This window comes from Drosophila biarmipes, chromosome 2L, assembly GCF_025231255.1.
Source record: "Drosophila biarmipes strain raj3 chromosome 2L, RU_DBia_V1.1, whole genome shotgun sequence".
NCBI lineage: Eukaryota > Metazoa > Arthropoda > Insecta > Diptera > Drosophilidae > Drosophila > Drosophila biarmipes.
Window position 1 is genome coordinate 13,371,603 of NC_066612.1, and position 13,638 is coordinate 13,385,240.

Here is a 13,638-nt window from a genome sequence, read left to right on the forward strand (position 1 = left end):
AAGTCATTTGAATTTCAAATTTTTTGCTTGCGATTTGGTTGCTTCGTTTTTATACCTGAGGTATTAATTAGAATAATTAACATTTTGAGTTTTACCAAATTCAGGTTTTAAAACCTTATCAAATATATTCGGCTTAAATAAACAAACAGATAAAAAGCTGCGTCTCGCGAAAAAGTTTAAAAGCTAAACAGGTGGGTATGAACAAAAAATTAGGCATAAATTATTTTGCGGACAGTAAAATCAGTCATCTGCTTTTAATATAATGAATAAATTTAATCATCAGCCCCTCAGAGATGCTGGAAGGGAACTAGTTCTAGTTGGAGCTTTATCTTCAAGCGGGTGTTTTGAGTAATAATAGTTATAATTACTTATCTAAGTACGAACACTAAAACCAATACTACTATTATTACGACCGAAAAGTACCATAAGGCAAGCATTGGTAAAAATAACAACCAGAGCTGGATTAGGATTTTCCAGCTTGTTACCTGCGCTGCTTTACTAAGACAAATCTTTCGCTTACCTGGCCGGAGTCCCAACCCCTAAAACTACCCGATCTATGACATCAGTGGTCCGAGTCAATCGTTATGCTACCTTAATAATGGACGACCAGAGAAGGGGCGCGTCTGAGGTGCTCTCGAGTTTGGGATTAACCGGTTGCTGCGGGGGATCAAACAGCCGGGTCTATTGAGCGTAGGGTCTGCGATCGTACGCGTACGTTCCGAACCTGCTAATGAGCAGATCTATAAATATTGATAATTCGTTCTGTTTTGTTTCGCTGCATAGGAGAGTACGCCTCAGGGTGGATCACCGAGAGATTACCGAATCTTTCTCCCGACGCGGAACTGAATAAAAGCCGAGCCCGGCAGTGCAATGTCCAAGTGTGTGGAGCACTCTCGAGGAGGCAACAACTCATTATGAAATTATTCATCGCTGTTTCCGTGCTGGTGGCTGTGGCATCGGCCCTGCCCCAATTTGGTGGTGGCGCCGCCAACGCGAATGCAAATGCCAAAGCTCAGGCCCAAGGCTTTGGAGGCGGCCGTCAAGGATTCGGACGACCAGGATTCGGTGGACCAGGATTCGGAGGACCAGCATACGGTGTACCTGGTTTTGGAGGCGGTGGACCAGGATTTGGTGGTGGACCAGGATTTGGTGGTGGCGGCTTTCAACGTGGCCAAGGAGGTCGTCCCGGATTTGCAGGGGGCCCAGGATTTGGAGGTGCCGGCTTTGGAGCTCGTCCAGGATTTGGAGGTGCCGGCTTTGGAGGTGGTCCAGGATATGCAGGGGGTCAAGGATTTGGAGGTCAACCAGGCGGTGGATTCGGCGGTGGCTCTTCCACTGCCTCATCTTCTTCCTCAGCCTCTGCCGGCAGTGGTGGAGGACTAGGTGGCGGTGGCTCTGCAACCGCTTCTTCCTCGGCATCTGCGGCGTCGGGTGGCGGCGGATTCCGCGGTTAGATCAGGCCAAAACTATTTTAAAATTAACAGATAAGAAATGACTGTGAATAAAAAATAAATTAATTAAAAGTAAAAGTTTATTCCTCCACGAAAAATATTACATATTGTACTAGCTAAGAAATCTGCATTATGATCAGAAAAGTATTGCTCTGATTTTTTGATTAAAATAACTTAATCTGCTTTTAAATTGCAATACTATTCATTCTGCGCTCAGCACAGCAATGATAATCATTACATTATGGGTACCTTGCGATATAGCGTTTTTTGTGGGCGTTAAAGTGGGTGTGGCAAAATATTTTTAAGCCCAACCCATAGGTATTAACGAGACCGATACATTTCAATTTTCTTTCTAGCATTGAAGGTAGAGGCGCTACAGACTTTTGCGAATTGTGGGCTTTAGGGTGAGAATGGCACCATGCTGAAAAAAACTTGCGCTGCGCAGGAAGTCTAGGAATCTGCATGCCAAGTCTGACTACTCTAGCTTTTATTGCTTACGAGATCTGAACGTTCATACGGACGGACGGAAGGACAAACGGACATGACTCGGCTTGTGATCCTGATCGAGAATATGTATACTTTATGGGGACGCCTGTTACATACTTTCTGACGAAGCTAGTATATCCTTTTAACCTACGAGTAACGGCTATAAATTATACATAAATAGAACTTAGACAAACATGTCTTAAGACACCATAACAAGGAGCTTTTGTCAGCCATGCCAATCGATAACAAATCAGGTTTAGTTTATCGATTTAACTCCACCAATCGCACGTCCGCAGCTTAAATTATTATTTTTATTTCGCAAGTCCGGCGCCCATTTAATTTGAATATGAAATGTAAATTGGTTTGAAATCAAGCATACGCATATGGTTGCCTATCCATCGCTTAAATTTATGTAAATTTTTATAGGGGCTCGTGTGGTTGCCGGTAAATAACAGCAAAATGAAAATACAAAAATGGTATATTTGCTTTGTAATATGGAATATTTTGGATTGATAGTAGAACAAGAAAACGCATGGCTTTAAGTGATAATTAAAGCAGGTTTGCGACCTTATAAGAAGATATTTGTAATACGGCGAGGCAGGCGAAATATGTTGTTATACACGTGTAGAGGGTATTATATTTTCATTCAGAAGGTTGCAAAGCAGTCACGACGTTTTATATTCTATTCAGAATTTCCAAACCAGTTGATATAGCCCTGGCCGTTTGTAAAAAAAAATCTCCCATCTTAATCGCTATCATCATAAATCGTTCTAGTCTTAATAATAATAAACCTTTAATGTATTCTTCATCTTATGTCTTCCCTATTTTTCCACAAAATATGTTCTTCTTTAAAGTGCACCATTTTATTTAAAAAATCAGACAAACAATCAAGAATTTTAAAGTAAAATAAAATAACTTTTTTTCACTTTCAAGCATGTTATAATGCTTGAACTCACAATTGAACTCAATTCAACAATAAAAATAGTTTTAAACAACTATCATTAGTTGTTCGGAATCATTAACATGTACTATAATAGAACTACTATTTAATTATTGATAGGATATAGGATATTGATGGTTGTAACAAAATCTCCTAAAAATTTTAAAAAATTAAAAATACGCAAGAAGCTCAATAATCTGAATGTCAAGTTACAATTTTATAGCTTATATATAGAAAAAATATAGTTTTCGAGATTCCAACGATCATAAATAATTCATACTGAGGCACTTTATATTAAATAAGGTAACAACGCTGCTTTTCAGCCATTCCATGCTAGCTAACCAGTGAGTTTTGGAATTTGGAATTTTACTACTGGATCGTTTTTAAATCTCGGAACACTGTTTCCTGTATAGTCATTCAGCATTGACTATCATTATTCCTAAAATCAAGCACACATATACATTAGTGTCGATGGCAAGTAGTAAAGTACTCAGCCAAATTCTCTGATAATCCATCTCCATCTAGAAGCGATGCGGTGACAGTGCCGAAAATAAAGAAAAATACCAGCTTAATGAAATATAAACACAAATATTAATAGTCGGTTAAATATTGATAGCAGCAAACCGGTTCCATTGGAAACCACCACGAACGCGGCTCGTGTTGGTCTAAAGACATTTGCAAACTTTCCTCAGACCACTGCATTTAATCGAAGCCCCCATCTAACTCTTTCGGAAGCTATCTGTCCCACTCTGGACCTATATCCCCCATCTGCGGTTTTATTTTTCGGCAGTGACTATTGTTTGCATGCTAATTTTTTTCCGACTGCCGAGGCAAACTTAGTTTTTAGCTGCCGTCTGCCGACCGTCTGGCCACTATAAAAGCCGGGCCCTGCGGCATTGGTTATTAAGTTTGTTCAGTCGCTCCGATCAAGCAGGTCACCATGAAGGTCTTCGTTGTTCTCGCCGTTATCCTGGCCGTGTCCGCCGCCGCCCCGCAGCGTAATAATGCCAACGCTAATGCCAACGCCAATGCTGAAAGTGAAGGAGCTCCAGGCTTTGGGGGTGGTTTCGGGAGGCCAGGATTCGAAAGAGGTCCGGGTGGATTCGGAGGCCGGCCAGGAGGGTTCGGAGGACCAGGACAATTCGGAGGAGCAGGACAATTCGGAGGACAAGGAGGATTCGGAGGACCAGGAGGATTCGGAGGACCAGAAGGACCAGGAGGATTCGGAGGACCAGGAGGATTCGGAGGACCAGGAGGATACGGAGGATTCGGCGGCAACGCTAACGCTAACGCTGTTGCAAACGCCGAAGGAAATGGTTTCGGAGGAGGAAATGCCAACGCTAATGCCAATGCTAACGCCGACTCCAGAGGGGGCAATGCTAATGCCAACGCTTCTGCTAATGCTGAGAGCTTCGGCAAATAAGAGTTTATTTCGATAGAATTTGTCCTCTGATTAGTTTTTTATTAATTTATAAAAAATAAAGAAAAAAATTAAAAAGAGTATTTTATTGGTTTATGGCTCTTGAAGCTCATACATAAAAGATGATAAGGTCATTATAACAAACGATGTAGTGTTGAACAAACTGCAAGCCATAAGCAATCTACTTACGTTATAGCGAAATGACTTTTTGAACATTTCATTCCAAATTTTCAAGTTAGCTAAAAATTTATTTAACTTTTTTTTTAACCAGTTCTTTTGACTAAGCGCTGATGCTTAACTTGCGTTCTAAAATTTTCCTTTGATATATAAGCAAAGCAAGTCAAGGCTTAGTTTTGTTTACCTGTAAATTGCTTTTGGTATGACAAAAATTTACATTCGAAGTATATGTTTGTGATGTAATGAAAAATGCTAATTATTTATCATGTATATGTATATGTATAAAAAAAGATGATGTACAAACTTGCACTGCGCAGGAAGCCCACTAGCTATTATAATTGGCGAGGTATCAGTGTTCAAATGGACGGATGGACATGGGCCAAGTGGTTTTGATCAAAAACTTCATTGGGTCGAAAACGCTTCCTTCTACCTGTTTCCTACAAAACTAGTATACCTTTATATTCTACAAGTAACTGTTATTAAAATTTCGCATAAGCTTTTTAAATAAAGAAGGACTGTCTTTCGTTATAATAGTTTTCCGAGTTTTGAATATATTGAGTACAAAATTAATTAATTAAGCAAAATAACATAATGGTCTTTAGTTAAATTTACCTACAAATTATATTTTTCAAACGGCTCTGCCTGTTCCACTTTCTAGGCTAAAAGAACAAAAAGGGTAATATTTGTATTGCTTTGTTTAATCAGAGTTCTGTATTTTGATTAGTGAATAAATAATTATGCTAATATTATTCATTTAATTTGGGCGAACCAAAGCCATAAATTAATGAAAAACTGGTTTTTTGCTTGGTTAGCTACCGTAGAAATTTAGCAGATGTGAAGCTTCGAGATCGTTTTTTTTTAGGAACCGCAAAAGTTAAGAAAGATGATAGGGGCTCGACGACGTGGTAATTGAAAGGATTTTATATTTAATTTAAAATTATTTTGCGTTTTTTTAACTTTAAGAATATAAAAGTGTATTCAATTTGATAACATCTGAACATCTGAACTTTGAATTAAATTTTATCAAAATCGGACGACTATATTATATAGCTGTCGGAAAATTGGTGGAAAAATAATATGAAACAAATTATAGCTTTGGTGCTTTTTGACATATAGCCTTCTAAGCTTGGAAATAAGAATTTTTCATTAGTGAATTTTGAATTAAATTTTATCAAAATCGGACGATTATATCATATAGCTGTCATAGGAACAAATTTAATTTAACAAAAATCGGACTACTCTAGCGTGTAGATGTTAAAAAAATGGTCTGAAAAAAATAATGAAATAATATTATTTTTAATATCACTAAAGTCAGCAACAATCCTTAAAAATATCACATGGTTCTACTAAAGTCAATTATTTCTGATAGCTGCAAGGGTATACAAACTTCGGCTTGCCGAAGCTAACTTTCTTTCTTGATTTTTATTACTGTCGTCATTTCAATAACTCAATATCAAACAGGTTAAAAATCTACCGGAGGTGCCTATAATGTAGCAAGTTTTTAGGAGGCCTGAGATAAATTAAGCGACGGTATGACTGCAGATTTTCAGGTCTATAATCGCCTTCGAGCATTCTTTTAGTGCGCTTCGACACTACGAGAAATGTCGTACACTGCAATTTGTTTCCGCTGCTTATCGGTAGGACGTGCCCACCTTTTGCAGCAGTTCCAAGATCCAGTTCTGTTTCGATTTTGGATGCCATCTTATTTTTATTACAGAGGTGTTTTGGTTGCCCTCCAAATAATTCCAAGCAATTTTAAAATGAGAGGATGCTTAGTTAAACTTCTGACATCATTGAAACGTTATTATGCTAAACTTGTTTAAACCCCAATATAAAACAACAACAGTTTAGATATCCGAAAAACAAGTCTTGCATTTAATTCTAATCGAAATCGCTTCGACAAAAAAGGCCCGTCCGTAGACGTGCCTATTATTTAGGAGTCCAATGGAGGTTCCTTTCTGGATTTATCCACGTCTGTGGCCACGGCCTCCGCCGGAGGCGTTGGCGACAGCACTTGCCTGGGCATTGGCGGAAGCAGGACCGCCCCCGTAGCTGTTAGCAGTAGCATCGGCTCTTGCCTGGGCGCTGGCCTCTGCGCCACCATCGCCATTGGCCTGGACGGCCACCAGGGCGAAGATCAGAAAAATGCAGATAGCCAGGAACTTCATCGTCAGAGCTTGCGATGCATTATGAGCGTGTGCAGCGCGCTTTTATACCATCAACGCCAGCAGGTAACGGACTTGTTTAATACAAAATAAGAAAAATCGGCACGGTACATATATAAGCGGGTTCCGTTTAGCACACTAATTAGGCATATATTAAAAACGCATGACGTTCAATATTATTTAACGGGAATATACTACACCTTCCATAATTTAAAACAGGTTAGCTTTTGAAAAATGTTTTAGTACTTTGGTAAGTAAAGCCTATTTCTAGGCCGTATAGCTTAAAACATTGGCTGGTTTAAGCATGTAATAAACTACTCTAATTCTGAAGCCCACCCCTGCACCACTTGAACAGAACACTCTGAGAACTAGACGATTTAAAATTGTATACAGACAAAATGCAATATAATTCTATTCTAATTTTATTGTTTACTTTAAAAAAAATTATATTTGAGAAACAAATTCTAAATTTGGTAGATTATTACTCAAAATAAAAGAACAACCAGCGTGTACATATGTATTGCATCATTGTGCACGAAGATCTCGATAGATTGGTATAGATCTCATTATCTTGCACCACAAATTTATACAAACATCTGTATGTAAGAGTAAGGTAAGACCAAAATAAAATGAATAATATAATTAAAAAATCTTAAAGGACATATCCTGTCTATTAAAACGTCACAGTTTTAAGAAAATCCTGATTGAGTTATGAAAGGCAGTTGTTAAAGGCTCTTTATTTACTACCGCTAAGTTCTTATTAAGCCATTAATCTTAATTTAGTTTAATCTACTTTTAGATATTCTTTCTTTGAGTAAGATAACACAGATTTTAAGCGATTGTCCCTCGAAAAGCTTATCAGAATATGGTTGAAATTAAAACATGGTGAAGTTTTAATGATTTTTTTAGCTTAGCATGGCAAATAGTAATTCTAAACAAGAAAAAACGCTATAGTCTATGCTACGACTATCACACACCATTGCATTGTAACGGTGATGGTAGATATCTGTATTTGCTTATTTTTACCATTTTTGGCCAAAGATTGATATCGAGAATCAACATATTTAAAATATTCAAAAATGTGGGCGCTAGACCAGGTTTTTAGGTGGGCGTGTGGGCGTTGGAGTGAGCGTGTCTGAAATAAACTAGCGCTGTCCCAGCACCTTAAGAATCTCCATGCCAGCTCCCAAGGTTCTAGCTCATATAGCCACCCCTATATCGAATCGGCGAGTGTATAAAGTTTAAAGGGTCCAAACCGCTCCCTTGTACCTGTTACACAAGAGGATTCTTACCAGTAACGGTTATAAAATATGTAGTTTCCGACCCAAATAATAATCTTTTAAGCATCTAACAAATAAAATGCATTGTGTAGGGCGATGTTTATTCTTATTAGAGAACAAATAATAAGTCATCTTTTATTTTCTTGGCTGCGATAATTATCTTCGTTTATCAGAAATAGTCTGGATAACCGTTGTTTCCTCCGCCACTACTAGCGCTGGCTACGGCAGTGGCATCGGCTCTTGCACTGGAACCTCCAAAGTTAGCTCCTGGTCCTCCGAATCCACTATAGGGTCCTCCGAACCCACCATAGCCACCTCCGAAGCCACGTCTGTGAGGCTTGGCATGGACTGCCACCATGGCCAGGAGCAGGAAAGCGCAGAGTGCAAGCAACTTCATTGTGGGTGTTGGTTGTGCCGTCTGAGACATTTTCGGAATCTTTTATACCCGCATCTGGACCAGCTTATGAACCAGTTCCCAGTTTTAATTACGAGAATCACTACTGTCAAATGCCAATTGTATTTTCAATTGTTCCAATACAGTTATTTATAACTTTCTTCAATTTCACGTATATCACTTGAAGTGCAATCGAAACGGGTTTGAACAGATGTACCTTGCTCGGCTTAATAATTTTATTTTCTATGCAAATTAGTAAAACAAATAAAATGCAGAGTCAGGTTTAATTATGTGAGTAACTAATGAGGATGTACCTGCTTATTTGTTGATTTGAGTGGACTTAATTTCCATAATGAGCTAATAAAATGGGCATTTTTATAAGCAAACTCAACCGAAATTGTTATCTGTGGCCTAGTTTTTGGCTCTAGCTGAAACTACTTTTTATTTTTCTTTTGGCTTCAGGGAGTTGAAGCGAAAATTTGTGATTGTACTACTTGTTGTTGTTTGGAAACGCTCGCTTCAACCTGTTACATATTTCCGATTTACTAGAAACAAGTTTAAAATTATAATTTCCGACCAAAATAATAATCTTTTTAAATGAAAAATAAATAAAAGAATATTAAATAAAATACAATATGTAGAGAGTTGTATATTCTTATAGAAGAACAAATATTAAGTCATTTTTTACTTTCTTGGTCTTAATAATTATCTTCCCGCGTTGTAGGATGGATACTCTGTTGAAACACCGTAGTTTCCATCGCCATTATTAGAAGAGTCTATGGCAGAGGCATCGGCTCTTGCGCTGGAGCCTCCAAAGCCATCCCCAGGTCCTTCGAATTCACTATCGCCACCCGGTCCTCCGAATTCAACAGGGTTTGGCCTGGACTTCCACCATGGCGAGGATCAGAAAAGCGTATAGTGGCTTCAACTTCATTGTGAGTGTTCGTTGTACCAACTGACACATTTTGGTATTCTTTTATACCCTTACTTCGATCAGTTTCTGAACCTGTACCCAGTTTTAATTAAAATAATCTCTACTGTCATATGCCAATTCTATCTTGCTTCGCTAAATAGTTTTAGTTTCTGATCTTTTTTTGATTTCGTAAAAACAACTTCACTTGCGTAATGATTTAATACATTTCCCTCAAGACCTACTGGACCGGAAAGCTAATTTACCACCCGCAATATTAATATCAAAAATATTATGAACTTACTTCCTGCCCTAATAAACGCTTAGACTTAGTATTATATTGTATTGTATAAACAGATAGGATTAGCTGCCAGTTAGGTAACAGTGTGCTAATCATTAGAATAAAATTTCGACATTAACACAGTTTAAAAAAAGTGAATTCATAAAAAGGGCTTTAAATGGATATTGTTTGAAATAGAAACCTTAGCATAGTTTTTGGCTCTAGTTGAAACTTGTTATTCGTCTGCGAAAAAGCTTCTGAAGGCTGTTGCTTAATATGGATAATATGTTTAAGAAAAGGCGCCTTCATGAAGTTTGGCCAGAAATACGTTGGGAATTTTTACTTTATTTTATTTGTTTTTAGTCTTTATTCGTGAAGTACCTACAAGTACTTAGTTGGCGTAGGAATTCAGTAGACTATTTTTCATTAGGATCTGCCGCATCTTTTTGAAAATGACTAACTGGTTGGTAATGTAAGTCCCATGGCCTAGAGCACACTTAGTCAGTTGGTGAAATAAATAAAGCCAAAAAAACCCGTATCGCCAAAACCTTCGATCCGCATTCATTCGACTCACATTCAACATGCAGTTTAGCGCCTGCCGCTCAAGTTCAAATGGAAATTAGCGGTTGGTGTTTGTTTTATGGCCGAGCGCTTTCAAATTCCATCGAGAGTAAGGCCCAGTGAACGTGATACCCATTGCAAAACCCCAAAAGCCCTGTGCCCCTTAGTGTTGATCGATGAATGAATAATCTGCCAGGCGAGGCGGTCCCAACCCCCGGAGCTGACCAGACCAGACGAGTCAGGCTGGCTGGACCACGTGTCTGTCCGTCGGACTGACTGCGTCCATGCCGGAACATGAAAGCCCAAAAATGTATGACGACAACTCTTGAGGCGAGTGCCGGTTTTTTTCGCAGGTGGGCAGCGATCGGCTTGTGGGATGCTGAATGTCTGTGTTTGTGGTTTTGTTGATTTCTTGGGTGCGCTGCCATAACGATCCACAAAGTGAATCATATTATTGGATTCGGCTTGAAAGAAGTCTGGGCAATACTCTATTTCAAATGCTCTCAGCGGCGTGTTTATGGATTAATTGGAGTAGGTTTTTTTTAAAGATAGGAGTTTCTAACTATCATCACCGCTAAATCATGCCGATTTTACTCTGTTTATGCAATATTATGTCACTTTTGGAGAGCGATTTTCGGATCAGCAATGTTTAAAAGACCTACTAACGCTTTGTGCAATCGCCAAAGCAAACGCGAAACGGAAGATTGGTGTTCATGTTTTATTTATAATTTATAAAATCGTTTATCTCTAGCATTTCTCTTCATTTTTGTCATTTGGCAGACCGTACACAATTTTGCACAATATCATATTTGTTTTGTTTGATGTCGCTGCGGACTTGAGTCTGTATCGATATCAACTTACGCAGAGTTATATATTTTTTGGTTTATCACACTGTGTTGGGGCCCGTCGGATGAAATTTAAATATTTTTGTTTATAACTCGTTTAGAATTGAAAATTGCCTAAAACAAACCTACCGAGCATCAATCGCTCAATGTCTCCCCGTCTCCGCATTATGGCAAGTTGTTCGACCTTGACAAGGTCGCGTTCTCGGTGGGGCAGCCACCAGCACCACTCACGAGCGGTTGGTCCGCACCACCGACGAGTAACCGTAGAGCACCTCCACTCCGTCCGAGTTGAAGATCCGCTCCACCCGTGGAGCTCGCGTCTGAACAGGGCGTTCTGTAGTTGTGGTGGTGGTGGAGGTTGTCGTGGTTGGAGCACTGGTGGTGCTGGTGGTACTCGTTGTGGTTGGAGCACTGGTGGAGCTAGTAGTGGTCTGTGGAACACTGGTAGTTGTGGTCTCCGGAGCACTATTAGTCGTCTCCGGCTGGAAATTAAGCAGAGTTTCCACGTTGGTGGTCAGCAGAGGAGCCTCAGTGGTTGTGGTGGTTGTGGTGCTGGGAGCTGGAGCTGTGGTTACCTCAGCCTCTGTGGTGGTTTCGGGGGCTGGGGTGGACGAAACCAGTAGGAGTTCTGTAAAAGAAAGATTTCTCTAGTTAAACAATCTCTCGCAAGAAACTCAAATAAAAAGGACGCACCTTTAATTTCATCCAATGAACCCTCAGTGGAGGCAACTTCTTCTTGGACTTCTGGCAAAACCGTAGAGTGCTCAGGCTGTGGCTCGGTGACGATGGGAGCTCCATTGCTAACAGATTGGTAGAGCGGCACCACTGTGGTTTCCACCGACTCCGCCTGATCGCCCTCACTCTTCGGCTTGGGGCTGCCCTCCACCAAAGCGGCTTCGGTGGTCATGATCATGGACAGCTCCATGGGCTCCTGGGCCGGCGTGTTCGTGGTGGTCTCCATTCGGTTTTCGGCCATGTCCAAATCGATTTCCCCCATTGGCGCTGGCTTTCGCTCGAAGTAGTTTCTCATGGTCTGCACCTCCTGGAACTCGGTGGTTTCCTCAGTCTCCGAAGGAGGCGAAGTGGTCACCTCCTGCGGTGCAATAGTTGTGGTGGCTTTTTCGGTGGTTGTGATGAAACTTGGTGGCAGTGTGGTTGCTCCAAACTTGAAGCTGCGCCTATTGGTGCTGGCTGTGTTATTGGGATTGGGTGGCTCCGTGGTTGTGGCATCGAGCTCCTCATTCTCCGACTCCGACTCCTGTTCCGCTTCTGGCTCTTCGGGATTCTTCAGCCGCTCCTCCTGCTCGCGCTCCATCTCCAGCTGCTGCACCACCGAATCCGGAAGCGGTTCCTCCGTCAGACCCATCGGACTGGCCTCGGTGAAGGCCTCGCCCTCGGGACTGGTGGTCAGGATCACGTCCGAGTCGACGTCCACCGTGATGGTTCCCTCCTCAACGGCCATGTAGGTGGACTGCTCCACCACCTCCACGTCCTCGGTGGTTTCATAGTCCGGCGAAACGGTGGTTCTCTGTGGTGCAGCTCTCGCATTTACGGCCACTACGATCAGCAGCAGAATGGCAAAGGTTCGCAGCATTTTCGGGTTTCGGCTGACTTATGTTTGGTATTCGCGGAATGCGAGGCGGTTCAGTGGCTCGCTGGCAATGAATCAATACCAAGCGAGTGTGGTTTCAGCGCGCCGAAAGCTACGTTCACTTTGGGTCTGGAAAACTTGCTCCTGTCTCCAAAAGCTTTCTGGTGTTTCGCGCTCTCTCTCTATTTCTGCAGAGAAACAAAAGGTGGTATGCTTTTACGATATTCCAAAAAGAAGGGATCTCAAAAATAAAGTGGTTCAAGATCTATATTTTCAAAGTTTTAGATTATGGGTATTAAATAGTAAGGGCTCTATTTGCCAGGATTATAACCAAAACACTTTACAAAATGATTGTATTAATTTTAAATTGGTTTAGTTAATTGGTTTTAAATTTTTGGGTCTGGATGAGGATTGGCAAGAAGTGTTTTATAGTTTTTATATATATTTTGTGTTTAGTTATTTATTTTTTTTAAACTTGAATTGGTATTTTACACGGGCTTTAGTGATTGCTTTGTGCCAAGTGCCACTACCTGAGACTCTTTTCAGGCTATTAACTGGTTCACTCGGGGCTGCTGGCTTCCGCTCCACGTTGTTGTGACTAGTTTTGTTTGCGGCGAGGAACTAAACCGTTTGCAGCTCCGGCTCGGGCTTTTAAGGCGTTTGAAAACTGTTCCCGGCTTGGGTTTTTGGCTTGGCTTGGGTTTCAATTCGACTCGATTCGGCTCAGCTTGTGGTGGCTCAGGTGCGCGGCCAACTGCTCCTCCGGTTCGGCCTTTTTGATGGACCTGAAGTACAGGTGCACTTGGCCCAGAAACATCTTTTAATGGCACTTCCCCCTCTCCAGTTCAATTTCACTTTCAACGCACTCACCTGAGCTCACCTCTGATATTGATTTTGCTTTTCGATGCTGACGCTTTTCGGTGTCAGCTTGGCCCGGAGTGGCAAACCGGCTTTGTGGTATGGCAATTAGTTGGTTACAACTCGATGGCCTCTCATAATTCGCGGTTATTCAACGCTCTGCACCGATACGCTCTCGCATTTGGCTATTGATATTAAACTAATTCGATCAGAACCAATGGGGCTCTTTGAGACATGTCCATTGTCTGGGCCTGAAAGAGTCTCTGATTGCCGGTTGAAT

The 13,638-nt window shown here is 40.9% G+C and overlaps 3 protein-coding genes across 3 annotated transcripts; 1 reads left to right on the plus strand and 2 right to left on the minus strand.

Annotated features, from left to right (window-relative positions):
• The first annotated feature begins 3,881 nt into the window (after nucleotides 1-3,881).
• LOC122818823 (tripartite motif-containing protein 44) lies at nucleotides 3,882-4,316 on the plus strand. Its single transcript, XM_044094106.1, has one exon. The coding sequence runs from the start codon at nucleotides 3,882-3,884 to the stop codon at nucleotides 4,314-4,316; it is 435 nt and encodes a 144-aa protein (XP_043950041.1).
• Nucleotides 4,317-6,320: 2,004 nt separating this feature from the next.
• Nucleotides 6,321-6,643, minus strand: LOC108033581 (uncharacterized). Its single transcript, XM_017107926.2, has one exon. It carries the CDS (start codon nucleotides 6,640-6,642, stop codon nucleotides 6,439-6,441), a length of 204 nt encoding a protein of 67 aa, XP_016963415.1. The 5' UTR covers nucleotide 6,643; the 3' UTR covers nucleotides 6,321-6,438.
• A 4,120-nt stretch (nucleotides 6,644-10,763) lies between these two features.
• On the minus strand, nucleotides 10,764-13,197 carry LOC108034313 (uncharacterized). Its single transcript, XM_017109182.3, has 3 exons — nucleotides 13,031-13,197; nucleotides 11,603-12,688; nucleotides 10,764-11,537 (listed from the first exon to the last, which is right to left on the minus strand). Exons 2-3 carry the CDS (start codon nucleotides 12,501-12,503, stop codon nucleotides 11,137-11,139), a joined length of 1,302 nt encoding a protein of 433 aa, XP_016964671.1. The 5' UTR covers nucleotides 12,504-12,688; nucleotides 13,031-13,197; the 3' UTR covers nucleotides 10,764-11,136.
• Between the last annotated feature and the right edge of the window lie 441 nt (nucleotides 13,198-13,638).

What these genes read in the sequence shown, in the direction of transcription:
- LOC122818823 (XM_044094106.1), top strand. Translation starts at nt 3,882, where the DNA reads ATGCCAACGCTAATGCCAACGCCAATGCTGAAAGTGAAGGAGCTCCAG.
- LOC108033581 (XM_017107926.2), bottom strand. Translation starts at nt 6,642, where the DNA reads ATGAAGTTCCTGGCTATCTGCATTTTTCTGATCTTCGCCCTGGTGGCC.
- LOC108034313 (XM_017109182.3), bottom strand. Translation starts at nt 12,503, where the DNA reads ATGCTGCGAACCTTTGCCATTCTGCTGCTGATCGTAGTGGCCGTAAAT. An exon ending in TTCATTGGATGAAATTAAAG is followed by an intron (nt 11,538 to 11,602) that starts GTGCGTCCTTTT and finishes TTTCTTTTACAG; the next exon opens with AACTCCTACTGGTTTCGTCC.